General features: G+C 42.9%; 3 protein-coding genes across 3 annotated transcripts; 2 read left to right on the top strand and 1 right to left on the bottom strand.

The window, feature by feature from the left end:
- Window positions 1–1,360: 1,360 nt before the first annotated feature.
- On the top strand, window positions 1,361–3,608 carry BU26DRAFT_572992 (uncharacterized protein; the record flags this gene model as incomplete). Its single annotated transcript, XM_033834291.1, has 2 exons — window positions 1,361–1,955; window positions 3,148–3,608. The coding sequence occupies 2 exons, from the start codon at window positions 1,361–1,363 to the stop codon at window positions 3,606–3,608; spliced, it is 1,056 nt and encodes a 351-aa protein (XP_033675230.1).
- A 108-nt stretch (window positions 3,609–3,716) lies between these two features.
- Window positions 3,717–5,366, bottom strand: BU26DRAFT_526182 (Arginine biosynthesis bifunctional protein ArgJ beta chain). Its single transcript, XM_033830676.1, has one exon. The coding sequence runs from the start codon at window positions 5,221–5,223 to the stop codon at window positions 3,829–3,831; it is 1,395 nt and encodes a 464-aa protein (XP_033675229.1). The 5' UTR covers window positions 5,224–5,366; the 3' UTR covers window positions 3,717–3,828.
- A 549-nt stretch (window positions 5,367–5,915) lies between these two features.
- Window positions 5,916–7,228, top strand: BU26DRAFT_239904 (uncharacterized protein). The gene is made up of 5 exons (XM_033820994.1): window positions 5,916–5,963; window positions 6,019–6,299; window positions 6,355–6,559; window positions 6,618–6,911; window positions 6,965–7,228. Exons 2-5 carry the CDS (start codon window positions 6,219–6,221, stop codon window positions 7,174–7,176), a joined length of 792 nt encoding a protein of 263 aa, XP_033675228.1. The 5' UTR covers window positions 5,916–5,963; window positions 6,019–6,218; the 3' UTR covers window positions 7,177–7,228.
- The last annotated feature ends 11,375 nt before the right edge of the window (window positions 7,229–18,603 follow it).

Below are 18,603 nucleotides of genomic sequence, written 5' to 3'. Positions count from 1 at the left end.
CAACACGGAGATTGCCCATGTTGATGTCGAAGATATCTACATCAGAGTGCGGTTTGTAGCACTCGGTTTTTCAGCGCGGTTATATCGCTTCATCCATCCCAACGCTCATCCGTCGTTCGCAACTTTGGAATCCTGCTCATAATGTCCTTCAGCTTTGTATCCAGGTTCCCAGCGATTTTTGTCTAGTTGTTGGAATTCTCAGCTCCTTCACGGCCGCGAGTTTGAAAAGAGTGAGGTTTCCCCCCTTCACCCATTTGCGCCACGTGTGAGGATGCTTTTCGAACGTTGTAGCGGAAAGCTTTGATCTCCTGTTTGTGGGCAGAGCGGCACTGCTCGATCTGAGTCACTTTAATCTCAGCAGAATCTTCAGCGAGCAGTGTTTCGATGAGTTGCCGAAGGGATAGGACAGCTTTTTGTGCTCATTCCTTCGCAGCTTCTTCTAGTCTTTTCGTACCCTTGGGAAAATGTCCTTGGTCGGGACTCGCGGACTCTCTGGACTCTTTTCGCTCATTTTTTGCTCGCTGCAATACACCCTCCTTCTAGCGAGCGGGGTCCGTGGAATTCTAGTACGACGAAGGGTAGTTCTGCCTGCTGAAATGGTGATGTACTCGCTTTGGCCGAGAATATGGCTACACGTTGTTGGACATATTGGAGATTATGGTGATGTTGAGGTGAAAAATGCTCGGACGCGCAGTTTGGGTTCTCGTTGAAGACTCATACCAGTATGCATGACTCTTAGTATGAGTAAAGAGAGTAGGAAAGATTTGAGTACGTGTTTCTTCTTTGTACTTCGTGACTGACTGACTGACTGTTGGGTTGGATCATCGCAATTTACATTACGGAAGGGAGGTCCTTACCTTATATTGGAAGTAATTCTTTCTGTGAGCTCAGTAGAATGAGTAGGGCTGAACGACTACTTTATTTATGGTAGGCCTGCTCTTACAGACAGGTGACTAAAGTTCTATGGCGATAAGGAGCAGGCCTATGCGGATCAAACGCCTCTTTATTCTTCGCCTCTCCACGGAGCACCAGAAGGAGTCAGAGATGCTTGTTAGTGCTCATGGCGGGCGATAGACCATGTACTAGTGGTTCGATACGTGGGTGCTCGGTCGTGCAAACAGTCAACGCACGATGACTTGACTAGGTCTACTCATAGCTCTGAGTCGGAGCTGATAGACGTGCATGACTCTTTCCTTAGTATATAAAGCGCTTGAAGCGCGTCTCCACGAAGGACCATTCTCCATCCACTCCCAGACTTCCACAACTCCAGTTCTTAAAGTACAAAGCTAACGCATCACAATTTCACAATCAAATATCTCCTTTCGAAGGGCACTCGTCGCACTACTGCCAGTTCGCAACCATGTCTGCCCCTGACGCCCCCGATGCCCCCGCTGCCCCCGTCGTTCCTGCTGCCCCCGCCGTTCCTGCAGCCCCCGACGACGACTACAACGACTACAAGAAGTACCTCGAGACTGAAGATGTGGCTACCCGCAGAATCGGACTCTTAATCTTCCTCTTGAGGTGCACGCCCAGTGCTGCTGTTAAGGTGAACCCACTGCCAGAAGAGAGTGAGCTGATCAGGGTATACGCTCAGCTTCAGCAAGATATCAGGAACCTTCCTAAATATGGTACATCCTTGGAAAAGGATTTCGAAACTTGGGCGAAGCTCGGCACCTACCCTTGGAAGCCGGCATTCACTCTTAACACGGGGCATGAAAAGAATTGCGCAAAACGCCTCTTTCGCGTCTGCCTGCTTGCCAAGGAACTCGAGTGGGAGACAGAGTCTTGGAGCAAGGGGAGGATCAAGCAGGAAGTCGGGTGGTTCCTCGCCGGGAAAGTGTATGGCGGGGGTCTTTTTCGGATCCGAAGTCAAAGCAGCGGGTACTCTCCGGAGAACCCTGGCGCATTCTCCACGACGCGGGAAAAGAAAATGGACATACGGATGAGGGAAAGGAGTTAGTCCAAAGGTTGGATGAACTCGCAGAGAACATCTATCTAGGCATTCCGCCCCAGTACAGATGATATCTTGCTCCACTGGCTCGTGGATCTGGCTTTGGGGGTATTAGGAGGATTTTACTCATTTCAGAACTTTCATTTGCCTTTCCTTTGCCCTTCTTTTACAGTCTGTAAGAATTTTGTGGTATATGTATTATGGATGTTGTACACGGCGCTCCACTGGCTCGTGCATCCAGCTTTGGGGGTGTTAGGAGGATTTCACTTATTTTAAGACTTTCCTTTGTCTTTCCTTTGTCGTATGTACAGAATGTTGTAATGTATGTATTATGTATGTTGCACAGGGTGCTCCTTTGACTCGATCAATGGAAATCCTTGAGCTTGAGGCACTGCAATTTGCCGCCATAGAATGAACACCATCCATACTCGGCCAAATGGGCAGCGGCTGCGGTCCACCAAGGGCATGAAGTGAGGTGAAGCGCTCATCTTGGGATTTTCTTAGTGATAGAGGCTTGTGACTCTGCCGAAAATGTGCTGTCGTTGATGAGTGAGCGCATCGCCATGCGCGGTCGATGATCCGAGCGTCCTCATCATACTTCTCCTAGAGTCACCGATAGGTTTACTCATAACATGGACCAACGTGCGAATGCAAGGCATAATGTGCGCCACGTCAGTAACGAGTAGAGCATGCCTGGTAGAACTGGCGTGTATTTAGCCACGGATGCGCTGCCTGTCTTATAGCTCTTCCACGTTACCATCGGAGGTACGATCACACGGAAGAGTGAAATCTAGAAGAAATATTATTACCTTGCGATCATTAAATCATTAACTTGTTCAATTCAAGGCTGTCGGGCAACGACATAATGGAAAAACGATACCGCATACTCAACTTTTACCACTCATACGACACTATCAGGAGCAAAAGGATCGCAATTCTTCTGCTCTTGTAGAAATAATACGCTTATATCCGCTAACAGACACCCAGTCAGCGTGCAATAACCCCCGCCTGCAGACTCATCGATATGACTGGCAGCGCGTCAACAAACACGTTATGAGTATTTCAGCGGTGTATATAAATTCTCGGAAGCGATCCTTCGAGCGTCGCTGCACTCCACTGCATTCCTGTTTTCTTATGAGCATACATCTACTTCTACAGACGATCGATTGCTCACCACAACTCTCAAACAACTGCAGCCTCCCCAATGCCAGAGTACGAGAAAAGCCCCGAGAAAATTCTCCAGATGCCAGCGGGGACATCACGCCGAAATGCGCTATTCGTCTACATCTGGCGCTGCGTCCCCGCAGTGACGGATAACATAAAGAAGCCAAACCCAGAGATCCTCATCAATCTATACGATCAGCTCTATGTCGCGCTCCAAAGCGTCCCCGAATACAGCGACGATCTAAAAGGCGATCTCAAGCAAGCGAGAGAGGGGGGGGACTATCCATGGAATTCGCACGTTTCTACCATGGCCGGGAAACGATGGGCTGTGATATTCTTCCGGCTAGCTCTTCTCATGAAACTTGGAGTACGACAAGTAGACGGAGTCTCGGAAGAGGAACAACACGAAGGAGTGTGGAAGGAAGTCATGGCTCATGTTTTTGATGACGAGCTTGGGTATTATGGAGGCTTTTCAAAGAGGCGGTTCTTTTGAATCGGGGCCTTGCGCGGGAGCTGGAGAAAGTCAACGAGAGCATGCCGAAGAAGTTCGGGGGAAGCAAGCAGGGGAGTTGGCCCCCGGAGGGGTCCTTCTGAGCTGGGAGTGTTTTCGAAGCTGTATTTGATAGGTTTTCCTTAACTTCTTAGATGCCGAGCGGCCAATGATGCATTCGAGTACGGTACAATTCCTTGACCATTCTCTACTTCACTCTCTATCAAGTCCTATAATCCCCATTAATGGTGACATACTCATGCGAGAAATCGCACGTCCAAACCGTCGCCTCATCGTGGTACTTCTCGCTCAGCCTCACCAAAATCTCTAGATCTTCCGCCTCCAGTATCTTCGCCGCTCGCTCTTCATCTACCTGTTCCGGCTCGCCCTTGACGAGCAGCTTCAACTCCTCGCTGCCATCGGTCGGGATGAAGCTTACGGATGTCTCCTCCGGGATGACCGACTCCACGCCCTCGGCGTAGCCTGTAGCGCAGAGTACCCGACCCCAGTTCGCGTCCTTGCCGTAGAGCGCAGTCTTGACGAGTGGTGAGCGAGCGATGGTGCTGCCGACGCGTTTGGCGTCCTCGTAAGTTTTCGCGTTTGTGACGCGGATGGTGACGAATTTCGTAGCACCCTCACCGTCGCGGACGACCAGCTTGGCGAGGTCAATTGCAAAGTCTGTGAGAGTTTCCTGGAAAGCTCTGAAGTCTTCGGAGGAAGTAGAACTTATAGTTTGACCACCTGCAGCGCCGTTTGCAAGGATAGCTACGGTATCGTTGGTCGATGTATCGCCGTCTATCGAGATGCTGTTGAAAGACTTTGTAATTGCGTTCGTGAGGGCTTGCTGCAGAGGCGCGGGAGCGATTGGCGCGTCTGTACAGATTATACCAAGGAGAGTCGCCATGTTCGGGTGGATCATTCCGGCTCCCTTCGTCATGCCGGCGATGTGGTATTCTTCCTGGCTACTCGGTAGCATGAACGTCCTAGAAACGAGCTTTGGAAATGTGTCCGTCGTGCATATCGCCCGCGCGGTGCTCAGCCAATGCTCATGCGTATCCCCGAGGTTATAGTAGACTGTAGGCAGCTTCGAGAGGATCTTCTGAATCGGTAATCGTTGCCCAATGACCCCTGTGCTCATCACGATGCTCCTGCTTCCGTTGCCATCGTCCTCGCCATTGCTGTCATTTATGAAGCATTTGTCCGTCTCCTGCCCCATCTTGATCGCGTCCTCAATCCCGCCCTTGCCCGTCACGGCATTCGCGCAACCCGAGTTTATGATCACCGCCCTAACACCCTCACCCTTCCTCCTTTTCAGCATCTCCCGGCTTACAGTCACAGGTGCCGCCTGGAACTTGTTCGTTGTGAATACTGCTGCGCCTGAGCACGGTGTGTCGGACGCGATGAGCGCGAGATCGTCGAACCGGGTGTTTGAGGGCTTGACGCCGACATGTGCGCTGCCGGCACGGAAACCGAGGGGATAGGTGCCGGAGGTAGGGACGTATCGCTTTTTGGAGGGTGGAATGGCGCCTTCGCCGGGCGCAGAGTAGGCGCGGACTTGGGACATCACGACGCGGTTTGTCCGAGCGAGGAGGCGGGCGTTGGGGCGTGCGAGGGACATGTTGACTAGAGAGAAGTGAGCTTTCTCATGCCATACCCAAAACTATGCTCTCGTTGAGGGAACGCAAGAAATAGACGACGTGAGGTATGACGCAGACAGGTTACCGCTCAGGAAGCCCGGGAAACCTCAATCGCCACGCAGAACCACAGGATCAGAACTCAAATCTCACCTCTGGAGTTATATCTAGCCCCAAAGAACGCTAAATCACTCAATTGGACCCTCGCGCCCTCCAGACGACGTAGGCTTGCAGAGTCATGCGCGCCCGCCGAAATTTCCTGCCCTTATCCGTTATCGCTCCCCGCATCACGCTAAGCCTAGTTGGCCTCCTACCAAACCTTGTCCGAACCGCAGCCCAATTCTTCCCTAATCGGCGCTTGACCTTCCACGTATTGACTTCGCTTCCAAGCTGGAGGCCTTATATAGGATTTCGGGCGGCCGGCTGAGAGACGGGGCTTCGGGCGGTCTCACCAGTATGGCGTCGAGAGGCTGGCGCTGTTTCAGCCTTGCAGCGCGCTAGCCTTCGCGACTTCCTACAGGCAACAGTTCCTACTTCAAGCGAGCCTGTGGACTTATGTGTTGGGCATCCTTTGTTGCTCTATGTGTCCTACAAAGGTAGGCCTCCTCGGCTCCATCTAAAGAACTCCTGGTCCCATTCTAGCCACATCCTCGGCCAGCCTGATGGCTGATGGCGATTGTGCCTCTCCGCAATTGACGAACACAGAGTTATAAGGGATCATGGCGTACGTATACTCAAGCTAGAGCAAAGACATGGCCGCTCCGTTGACGCTTGTAAAGGGACTCTACCGACATTGTCGTGCAAGCTGCTCAACGCTTCCTCGCATCTCTAACGCCGAAGGAGAGCAGCACCCTCCACGACCCAAGATCCCCCCGAGGCTCTGAAAGACGCCCAAGAACTGTGTTCTAAGCGTAATGCCAAAATACACTCCTCCTGTTGGAAGCAAATAAAGTCTTTCAGCGATAAACTCGACCCTTACATGAAAGGATTTGACATGATTGTTCAATCTCATCCAGAGTGCGCAGCAATTGTCTGCGGCGCTCTCAAACTTGTCCTCATAGTATAGCCTTCCCCCATAAGATCCCCATGGTCATGTTTTCGCTAACTTGTTTGAGCTCGCACATTGTTACGTCACGTTCTTCGAAAAACTCGCTGAATTCTTGGAACGTCTTGCCCTTGAGATGCCGTCCTATGAGAGGATTCTGGCCAATCCTTCTTGGAACGTTTCTGTATCGCTTAAGGCATCTATGCAAGAGCTGTACGTGGCCATATTCGACTTCTTTCAGGCAGTACTTGGGGTCTTCCGAAAATCTAGCGGCGGTATGTGGTTACTGGACACCCACCCTGTTGCGAAGATTCAGACTCTAACACTTTTTAGGACTTAAGAGGACTCCCAAGATTATTGTGGATATTCTGCGGCGTCCATTCGATGTCAGATTTCGAGATATCATCTACCGGTTCCAACTTCATCGAGACATCGTTTTCATGGAATTAGAACTTCTCGAAGCTGAAGAGGCTACTAAAGACAGGCGTGCGTCCGCTGACGACCGTGAGGCAGCCGCGGAACATCGGAAAGAGGCCAAACAGTATGAAAGAGATGCACAGCGCACGAGACAGCAGCTGCTTGACCTCATGGAGCAAACCATGAGACTGAGCGAGCAACACGCAAGGGGTACGTGCACGTCTGTTCTTTCTCATTCAATCCTTGTCACTAATCGCTTTTAGACAACAAGCTGGGACGCATTCGTAAATGGATAAACCCTTCATCGTTCTCCGATGATCTTGAAAAAGCCCAGGAAATGCGCGAAAAAAGGACCAACGAGTGGTTTTGGGACACTCCCTTCTCCAAGAGTTGGAAGCAATCCTCAGAGTCTACAAGAACAGGCAGCCGCCACTTTTCTGCTAACGTGGCATGGGTCCGTGGTAAGTCTTCTTAAAAACCGGATTGCTTTTAAGGTTCCGGTAAGCGCTCACTAAGCCCAGGTAATCCGGGATATGACTTGATTATAGGTAGAGTTGATTCATTGTGTGTGTTGTAGTTCTATATACAGAGTAGTCTTATATACGAGAAAGGTTGTGTGCACGGACCAAGTGCACGGACCAGTGAATCACGTGATAGGAATCCAACTTAACAATATGGCAAAACCGTCTTAGCTAGCTCGACTGTGAAGCAGCTTCGGAGTCACTCAAACCAACAAGCTATTCCATCGGTCTACTACCACTTTTTTCGTTCCGACGCGGGCATTTCCCCCACTTCTTGCACGGTGTATCGCAGTATTTTGGCCCAGATACTCCAAGATCATCGAATGGACGATGATTTGGTGGATCGCTTCCTTTTCGTCATGGACGACGGCTCCTCTGGTCAACTAGATGCTTCGCGAAACGAAATGCTGGACCTCATGAAGCTATGCGCCTCTGCTCAGGGGGAATTCTATCTCATTCTGGACGGGATTGATGAGTGCCTTGATACACCAAGCTTAGTTGAGGACCTTCTCACCCTCACCGAAGTACCTCAGGCTCGTTGCCTGCTGTTTGGGCGGCCAGGGGGTCATTCAATCGCTCCATTTTTCAATACAGTGCCGGAGGAGTGCCGCCTTGATCTGAGGGGCCTCACAGATGCGGATGTAAGACGCTTCCTTGACACACATATTCAGAGGCTCTCGGACCTCCTTCCGACTTCGCCACCTTCAACGGAGCTAGTGTCACGCCTGGCTGTGGGTGCTGATGGGATGTTCCTCTGGGCTCGTTCTATGATCGACTACCTAAAATCGTATGCTCTGACTCCCGCCCGGCGACTCCGAGTAATTATGGACATCAGGTCTCCCGAGGGCTTGGACTGCATGTACGACCGTATAATGACGTTGATATTTCAAGGCAAGGAAATCGAACAAGAGCTAGCAGTACAAATCCTCGTATGGGTTGCCCTTGCACATCGGCCTCTCACCGAAGGTGAGCTGCGACAGGCCTTGAAACTCGGTGACGACACAGGATGTATCTGATGACGACTTCTCGGCGCTTGAAGATACGGTTTCTGTCACATGCGGTAGCATGGTCGAGCGCATCCTTCTGCCTCATCCATTCGACGAGAATCCGGTACCTTCGTATCGACTAGTTCACCTTTCGGCCAAGGAGTACCTATTACTTGACCAAAAGCGGGTCGCTAAGAGTGCTTCGGCGTGGGAATTCTGGAAGCAGAGATCAATGTTCAGCATCTCTTCGAGATGTCTGCATTACTTGCTTTACTCCTTCCCATCTCAACCCACTAGTCGCGGAATTGGCCACCAAGATAGGGCCAAGAGCTTAAGCCAATCCTTTCCGCTTTCGCACTATGCCGCGGCTCACTGGATCGACCACCTCTGGGACCTAGTCTGCCTTGAAGGTCTCAAAATAGAAGCACTTCCGGATATCTGCCGCGACCTTGAAGCAAAGGTCAGCGAGTTTCTGAGGCATCAGCTTACAGTAAAGGCCTGGATAGAGTGCTGTTATGTCTTCCAGTGCGCCACGCAACACAAGAAGCTACGGCAGTGGGTGGATTGGGCACGCGAAGCCTTGTACGATGGAACACGATGCGCTGGAGTGCTGGAAGACCTTACCGAGTTGGCTGACGACCTGGAAAAGCTGGACGCTGAATGGGGCATGCGGTTACATGCAGAACCGTACATTATCTGGGAAGAGTGCACAGCTTTCACGACGAGCCGTTTCATGCCCCTCAACCCGATGTTTACGGTCCACACTTGGGGTCTCCAGCCGCTCGATGGGCGAGGGAATGAGGCCATTAAATCTCTTGTCCGAATTTCACAAACTAGCGCCGATGGAAAATACGTCAGCGCGCTTAGCATCTGGCCTTCACGGTATGTTGCGCGTTTGCTATGCCTTGCTCTCCCCACCTCAAGGAAGCCATAGTGCCCTGGCCACAGCAACTGACGGAATGAAATAGGGCTTTCCAGATCAAAGCGAGATCTGTGCAAAAATTAGCTGTCCAAGACATTGCCACACTTTCCAAAGACTGGACGACCAGATACAGTCCACGGATAGTCCCCCGGTACTAGTTTCTGATATTAGGATACCTCTAAACGAGGATATGATAGAGCACCACTTGTATCTCAACCCATACACACAGAGGACTCGATTTCCCGTCGCGATTGCCTCGAATGTGCGCGTATACGTCGTGTTACGCCTTGACTTGACTTGAACTCATTGAATTGACCTGGCTCTGAGAGCTATGCAATTATTCCACAATTCTTCCTGCAGGGCAGATGAAGGAAAACCACGCGAAGTGATGAAAAACCTCCCTCTTTTTGCCTATGATCTTCAAACTGAAACTGCATTTGAAAAGGAAGTGGGCCGCTACCCCTCATCAATGTTGATCCTGCATGTCCTTTCCCAATGGAGAAGGATCCTTGTCCAGCAATGAAAATTCTGCAGCGTTGAAGGCGAAAGTTGTGAGAGAAGCAGGATTCGAACCTACGCTTGCTGCGGCGACGGCGAACCGTCGAGCAAGCCCCAGGTGTAGCCGCCAACCATCTACACCATTCTCCCGATGTTACGCCAAGTCATAGCTCTAGACAATGTTGATCATCCTGAGATCTCGACTTCTTTGTTCCCTGTGGATTTCGATGCTCCTCTATCAGCATGGTGGTCGTCCAGTCATTACGCTTCTTCGCCAAACCAACAACTCACTCCATACACGTATTGGCTCCAATTCAGTCCTTGTAGCCGGTATTTCTTCTTTGTTGACGAATCTGCAGAGGAGAGTGCGTTCGTAATATTCAACGTAGACCTCTCGAAGGGGCTTACGGTTGGCTATGTCCACCATATGAGACAGCAGGCGTTCGCCCAACTAACGAACGATGTCGGACCCAGTGCATCGTTTCACCCTTGCTTGCCTCTGCTGTCTTTCTCATGCAACGGCTTGACCTTTCTGTGGGCATTTGGACATGGTATACTTCCCTAGAAGCTACAATCGAAGCTATCCGTTGACATGCTAACCTTTAGATAGAGAATCCTACCGTCCGATCGCGACCGGAATTCATCCATGCGAAGAAGATCCGTTTCGCAAGCTGCGGCAACATGATCGTATTCAAGCGGCGAGGCATACCTCCGCAGATCAAGCCTGTGCCTAATCACCTGCTAGAAGGCTTGACTGGAAGCAATGACAGTCTTGCAGGGGAAAGTAGTGACGTTGTTGTGGTTCGAACTGGACCCCCGTCCTGCTCGGCCGATGTTACTCGGATCGACGCTGTACCCCAATCAGAGGCGTTAATTCGCAGCCCCCAGCATCAACTGGAGGTAGCCTATACACCTGAATCTATCTCGCTCCATCATCGCGGCTTAATGCACGGATTAGTCAGATTACCGCGCTGGTCTGGGATGAACAACATCGCCCCATCCGTTTACCTACCTCACCGCCGAGGTGACCCAATCCGCATCGTTCTCGACCTTCTTCCCCAGCAATGGTACACTGGCTCTGCCGCCGACGAAAGGCTTCCGGCGATAATAGAGCGCCATCCCTTGCCGCGCCTAGGCATCGAGAGAGATGGATTGCCCACTAGAGCACGCGTTACGGGCAATGCAGAATCGAGAGACGGAAATGCTGAGGATATTGAGGGTGTGCTTGATCAACACTTTTCGCCTGACGCTGGACAGCTGCTGGGTCCGCGGAAAGGGGCAGTAATGGGGGGAAGCTACTTGTAGAGCTTATCTATAAAGGCTAAGGTAAATTAAGAGCAATAACGTACTTTATTATCGAGCCGACCATATCATCGAGCCGACCATATCATCGAGCCGACCACGATTTCTTGGCAACGAAAATTAACAAAAATCAACCTGTTTTTCTTAAATAACTAAGTAAAACCTTAACGTACTTTATTATCGAACCGACCATATCATCGAGCCGACCACCTTTCTCTTGGCAAGGAAAATCAACGAAAATTAACTCGTTTTTCTTAAATAACTAGGCGAAACCTTAATATTTTTCTATAAAAATTTATATATATATTCTTTATAGTATATTACAACTTATAGTAAAGTTGCACTAAGATATATTACGTAATTAAAAAGCTATACGTATTAAACTAACTTTTAAGAAAAAATCTACTTTACTTCTAGTAAGTAGTATTATATCTCTATAATAATATATAAAACTTATAGTATAACGTACTTTATTATCGAACCCTCTATATCATCGAACCCCCCACGATTTCTTGGCAACGAAAATTAACAAAAACTAACCCGTTTTTCTTAAATAACTAAGCGAAACCTTAATATTTTTCTATAAAAATTTATATATATATTCTTTATAGCATATTACACCTTACGTTAAAGTTGCACTAAGATATATTACGTAATTAAAAAGCTATACGTATTTAACTAACTTTTAGAAAAAATCTAGTTTACTTCTAGTTAGTACTATTATATCTCTATAATAATCTATAAAACTTATAGTATATAGTATCTATAACCTAATAAAGAGTTCTAGAAAACTTCTATAGCGCTAACTCTTCTAGGTATAGCGTAATAAGAGATAGAAGTTTATAAAAAGTCTTTCTAGAGTTTTCTTCTCTAACTATATATATATATAAATAATCTAGCTATATAAAGTTATATATTATAAGATTATATATACTATAAGCCTTCTATATATTTAGAAGTAATAATTTTAAGATAGTTTTAGTATCTTTCTATCTTTCTATACTATACTACTAAAAAGGCTTTACTTTTAAATAACTACTTAAAGCTACTATATTATTAGTTAATAAGCTCTATATAGTTAAAGCCTACTATAATTTATAAAATAATAAGTTTATATAGCTAGATTAACTATATATATATATAGTTAGAAGAGAAAACTCTAAAGAAGATATTTTTCGAACTTCTATCTCTTATTACGCTATACCTAGAATAGCTAGCGCTATAGAAGTATCCTAGAAGCCTTTATTAGGTTATAAATACTATATACTATAAGTTTTATAGATTATTATAGAGATATAATACTACTAACTAGAAGTAAACTAGATTTTTCTTAAAATTTAGTTAAATACGTATAGCTTTTTAATTACGTAATATATCTTAGTGCAACTTTAGCATATAGTGTAATATGCTATAAAGAATATATATATAAATTTTTATAGAAAAATATTAAGGTTTCGCTTAGTTATTTAAGAAAGACGGGTTAATTTTCGTTGATTTTCGTTGCCAAGAAATCGTGGGGCGTTTAGTAATATAAGGCGTTTAGTAATAAAGTACGTTATACTATATAGGTTACTTATAATTCTAACTCTACCTAGTATAATACTATAGGCTTTATTAATACTCTCTATAAGGTAAGAGACTTTTATATAGTATATCTAGATAAGCTAGAGCTACTATTATAATTAGATACTTAGATTAAGGCGTATAAAAAAGAGAAGACTCTAGAGAAAATAGTAGAGAATTTAAAACCTATAAGAGTAGAAGATATAAGAGTAACGTAAAGGCGCTACTAAGAAGTTTGCCTATAATAAAGCCGCCCTACTAACGCAAAAATAAGCCTCTTTCTCTCTAGAGAGAAGGTAGTAGCTATAAAAGCGCTTCTAGTTTAAAACTAATATAAATATACTTACTATAAGCTAAAAGAAATAGTTAAGAGTATAATATAGAAGTTTTAGAAGAAGAGAGACCTAGAAGGCGTATTTTAGAGCTTAGAGATAAGCTCTCTCTATAAGAGAGAGTAATATAATAGTCTAGTTTAGAGATTTACCTTAGTTATATAACTTTAGATTATATAACTTTATTATATAACTTAACCTAGCGTTTTAGCGCTTAGCACCTCTATATATAGAGTCTCTTAGAGTCTTTTCTCTACTTCTTACCTTTAGATAGCTAAATTTAACTTAACCTACTCTACTAGCACCTCTTATTCTTATAGCTTATAGAGATAGCGCTACCTATAGCTAACTTACCTAGCTAGGTATTTCGAAACGCTTATAGTAGTAAAGACTATAAAGCTAGCTCTTATAATACGCTAGACTTATATATATATAGTATCTAAGTTATAAAGTATATTATATATTAAGCTAATAGAGTAGATAGTATTTAGCTTCTAGAGTAAGATTATAGTTATGCTTATAGCTATTAAACCTTTACTAAAGTAGTATCTTTTTTTTACTATAAATTCTAATATTCTCTATATATAGTATCTTCTTTAGTAAGTATATTAGTAGTAATCTAGTAATATATATAGTTCTATTATTTAAGTACCTAGTATATAAGTAATTAGCTAACTAATTTATTAATAATTTTACTAGACTTTTCTAGAAAAAGCTCTTAGAGCTTCTTTCTAGAAGTAGAGAGTATATAAGAGCTATCTATAGCTAATAATCTAGATATTACTAAGCTCTTATATAGCTATACTAGCTTCTATTTAAAGTTATTATTCTAATTCTTATTAGTTATTATATTATATTATTATATAAGTAATTTATAATAATAATATTAGTTTAAATAACTAGCTAGTAGGTTTTCTACTTAGACTTTAAGAATTATTAGAGTAAAGAGATACTATATAACTAGAGTCTTACCTCTAGAGTTACTTTATAAGAGTTTACCTATAGTATTTAAGTAGTTTAACTTAGATATAGCTTCTTATTTAAAAAGTAGAAGTATATACTACTAGTAGAGTAGCTAATTATTAGCTCTACTAGTAGAGTAGAGAATTATTAATTTTTTAAAATAAGAGAGAGAGTTTCTATATATAGAAGTTTTATAGAAGTTCTTTTATATATAGAGCTTTTATAGCTTTCTTTAGCTTACTACTAGAGGTGTTTTTTCTACTACTAACTATAATAGTCTAGTTTAGAGATTTACCTTAAGTTATATAACCTTAGGTTACGTAATCTTATTACGTAACCTAACCTAGCGTTTTAGCGCTTAGTACCTCTGTATATAGAGCTTCTTAGAGTCTTTTCTTAACTTTTTACCTTTAGATAGCTAAATTTAACCTAACCTACTCTACTAGCACCTCTTATTCTTATAGCTTATAGAGACAGTACTACCTATAGCTAACTTACCTAGCTAGGTATTCTAGAGACGCTTATAGTAGTAGAGACTATAGATCTAGCTCTTATATTATCTAAAGGTTATTACCTCTTTAGCTAAAGATAGTAGTATAATATTAGGCTAAACTAAGTAGCCTTATAAGAAGCGTTTACTAATAGCTATACTAAGAATTAGAGCTATAAGAGCCTAGTTGCTTACTCTAAGAATCTATTAACGTACTAATTAATTACTTACCTCTTAGCGCTATATAAGACTACTAGTAGATCTAGTTAGTAGTAGAAAGATACTAGTACTAAGCTAAAGAGAGCTATTAAGAGCTTTATATATAGAAGAACTTCTATAGAACTTCTACGTATAGAAACTCTTTCTCTTTTTATAAATTATAAAAAATTAATAATTCTCTACTCTGCTAGCAGAGCTAACTATCTCTCTACTCTACTAGTAGAATTAATAACCTGCTACTTTGCTAGTAGCTAAATACCTTCTCTCTTTACTTTTTTTTTAATTAAAAAGCTAAATAAATCTAAATACTATAGAGAAACTCTTGTAAAGCTAATCTAGAGATAGAATCTTAGCTCTATAATACCTCTTTACTCTAATAGTTCTTAAATCTAGAGCAGCGAATCTACTAGTAGAATATACTAATTAATATTTCTATTATAAAAACTCTATTTAGTAATATAACGTAATAACTAATAAGAATTAGAATAATAACTTTAACTAGAAGCTTATAAGGCTCTACTAGAACTTAGTAATACTAGAGCTATTATTAGCCTTAGGTTTATATATACTCTCTACCTCTACTAAAAAGCTTTAAGAGCTCTTTCTAGAAACGCTAGCTAAAATTATTAATAAAATAGTTAGCTAATTATATATATAATAGGTATATAAATAATAAATCTATATATATTACTAGATTACTACTAACGCTCTTACTAAGAGAGATAATATATACGCAAGATATTAGATATAGGCTACTACTCTAGCTAAAAAAGACGCTAAAATCTAGTAACTATAAGCGCGATTAATCTACTCTAGAGACTAAATACTATCTACTACGCTAGTTTAACGCGCGACGCGTTTCTCTATAATACTAATTATACGTAATTTAAGTACGTTACTACTAGAGAATTTAATCTTAGGTTTACGCCTCTTTATATACTAGCTAGCTATATCTCTAGCGTCGTAAGCGCTAGAGAGCTAACTAACGCGCTCTACTAAGTTTCTAGATCTACTCTTATTATTAGATAGTAAGAGTATTACCTTTAAGTAGTAGAGAGATAGCTTATATAATAAACTTTAAGTAAACTAGAATTAGTATACTAGAGATATACTAGAGAATACTAAGAAAACTATTATTACCTATATCTATACGTAAACTAAAGAAGACGTATACTAGACTCTATTAGTAATACTATATACTATTAAGAATAGTAGCGTAGTAGTTTTCTATAATTATATCTTTAATTAGCTAGAAAGAAGCTATAGAGATCTATATAAGAGACTAAACGCTTACTATAATTTCTAAAAGCTTTATTACTAAAGTACTACTAACTTCGTCTACTTCTAGAATAATTTCTTCTATTTTATATAGAAGTGTTAGCTTCTAGTAGATTAATAGGTAGAGAAGTTTTATAAAAAGTTACTAGAGAATATACGCACGTAGTTAGATATATACTAACGTTAATATTATAATAGTCTAACTTAGCTCTAACTTAGTACTTTAGCCTAACTCGGCTCCGCCTAAGTTACATAACCCTGCCTAGCGCCTTGGCATAGGTACTCTATGTATATAGAGAGCTCTTAGAGTATTCTTCTACTTCTTATCTTTAGATAGCTAAATTTAACCTAACCTACTCTGCTAGCGTCTCTATTCTTACAGCTCGTAGAGACAGTACTACCTGCAGCTAACTTATCTAGCTAGGTGTTCTAGAACGCTTATAGTAGTAGAGACTACGAACCTAGCTCTTATATTATCTAAAGGTCTATACCCCTTTAGCTAAAGACGGCGGCACAATATCTAGCTAAACTAAGTAGCCTTGTTAAGAAGTGTTTACTAATAGCTAATACTAAGAATTAGAGCTACGAGAGCCTAGTCGCTTACCCTAAGAATCTATTAACGTTACTAATTAATTACTTACCTCTTAGCGCTGTATAAGACCTACTAGCGGATCTAGTTAGTAGTAGAAAGACACCTCTAGCAGCGAGCCGAAGAGAGCTATTAAGAGCTCTGTATACAGAAGGACTTCTACGAAACTCCTACGTGCGAAAACCCTCCCCCCCTCTTTATAAATTACGAAAAATCGACAATTCTCTGCTCTACCTGTAGAGCTAACAATTCTCTACACTACCTATAGAGCTAACAACTCTCTACACCGCCTATAGAGCCGATAATTCTCTGCACCGCTAGTAGAGCTAACAACCCGCTACCCTGCTAGCAGCTAATACCCCCTCTCTGTTTTAAAAACTAACAATTCTCTGCTTCGCTAGCAGAGCCGACAACTAGCTACCCTGCTAGTAGCTAATACCTCTCTACTCTGTTAGTAGAGCTAACAACTAGCTACTCTACTAGTAGCTAATACCCCCCTATTTTAAAAAACTAACAATTCTCTGCCCTACTAGTAGAGCCGATAATTCTCTACACTGCTAGTAGAGCTAACAACTAGCTGCCCTACTAGCAGCTAATACCTCTCTGCTCTGCTAGCAGAGCTAACAACTAGCTGCCCTGCTAGCAGCTAATACCTCTCTGCTCTGCTAGCAGAGCTAACAACTAGCTGCCCTGCTAGCAGCTAATCCCCCCCCCTGCTTCGAAAATCGACAATTCTCTGCTCCGCCAGCAGAGCCGACAACTAGCTGCCCTGCTAGTAGCTAATACCCCCCCCTCTCTTAAACGAAAAAGTATACCCGAATAAGCCAGAGCTTCTATCACGGTTAAATGCTTAGATTAAGGCATATAAGAGGGAGAAGATACTATAGAAGACGGCGGAGGATTTAAAGCCTATACAGGTAGAAGACTAGAGAGCCTTAGAGCTCGGGGACGAGCCCTCTCTGTAAGGGGGGGTAATATAACAGTCCAACTCGGCTTTAACTTAGTACTTCGGCCTAACTTAGCTCCGCCTAAGTTACATAACTCTGCCTAGCGCCTTAGCATAGGTACTCTATATATATAGAGAGCTCTTAGAGTATTCTTCTACTTCTTACCTTTAGATAGCTAAATTTAACTTAACCTACTCTACTAGCGTCTCTATTCTTATAGCTTGTAAAGATAGTACTACCTATAGCTAACTTACCTAGCTAGGTATTCTAGAATACTTATAGTAGTAGAGACTATAAACCTAGCTCTTATAAATATATTAATAACTATAATTACTATATAGACTATAATAGTCTAGTTAGAGATTTACCTTAGGTTACATAACTTTGCGTTACGTAATAGAATTACGTAACCTAGTCTAGCGCCTTAGCGCTTAGCACCTCTATATATAGAGCCTCTTAGAGTATTCTTCTACCTCTTACCTTTAGATAGCTAAATTTAACTTAACCTACTCTACTAGCACCTCTTATTCTTATAGCTTGTAGAGATAGTACTGCCTATAGCTAACTTACCTAGCTAGGTATTCTAGAGGCGCTTATAGTAGTAGAGACTACGAACCTAGCCCTTACATTATCTAAAGGTTAATACCTCTTTAGCTAGAGACGGCGGCATAATATCTAGCTAAACTAAGTAGCCTCGTTAAGAAGCGTTTACTAATAGCTAATACTAAGAATTAGAGCTACGAGAGCCTAGTTACTTACTCTAAGAATCTATTAACGTTACTAATTAATTGCTTACCTCTTAGCGCTGCATAAGACTACTAGCAGATCTAGTTAGTAGTAGAAAGATACTAGCACTAAGCTAAAGAGAGCTATTAAGAGCTCTATATATAGAAGAACTTTTATAGAACTTCTACGTACGAAAAACCTTCCCCCCTCTTTTATAAATTATAAAAAATCGATAATTCTCTACTCTGCTAGCAGAATTAATAATTCTCTACTCTGCTAGCAGAGCTAACAACTAGCTGCCCTGCTAGCAGCTAAATACCTCCCCCCTTCGCCTCTTTCTTAATTAAAAAGCTAAATAAATCTAAACACTATAGAGAAACTCTTGTAAAGCTAATCTAGAGGTAGAATCTTAGCTCTATAATACCTCTTTACTCTAATAGTTCTTAAATTTAGGGTAGCGAACCTGCTAGTAGAATATACTAATTAATATTTCTATTACAAAAACTCTATTTAGCAACACGACGCAATAACTAATAAGAATTAGAATAATAACTTTAACTAGAAGC

The sequence above is a fragment of the Trematosphaeria pertusa genome (genome assembly GCF_010094035.1).
Source record: "Trematosphaeria pertusa strain CBS 122368 unplaced genomic scaffold BU26scaffold_38, whole genome shotgun sequence".
In the NCBI taxonomy this organism is placed as follows: domain Eukaryota; kingdom Fungi; phylum Ascomycota; class Dothideomycetes; order Pleosporales; family Trematosphaeriaceae; genus Trematosphaeria; species Trematosphaeria pertusa.
The sequence above is the reverse complement of the archived record's forward strand: the minus strand, read 5'-3'. Positions and strand labels throughout refer to the sequence as shown.

Bases quoted from the DNA above. Each gene is read 5' to 3' on its own strand.
- BU26DRAFT_526182 (XM_033830676.1), bottom strand. From the start codon at position 5,223: ATGTCCCTCGCACGCCCCAACGCCCGCCTCCTCGCTCGGACAAACCGC.
- BU26DRAFT_239904 (XM_033820994.1), top strand. From the start codon at position 6,219: ATGAAAGGATTTGACATGATTGTTCAATCTCATCCAGAGTGCGCAGCA. The intron at 6,560-6,617 runs GTATGTGGTTAC...AACACTTTTTAG, and splicing joins CTTCCGAAAATCTAGCGGCG to GACTTAAGAGGACTCCCAAG. The intron at 6,912-6,964 runs GTACGTGCACGT...AATCGCTTTTAG, and splicing joins GAGCGAGCAACACGCAAGGG to ACAACAAGCTGGGACGCATT.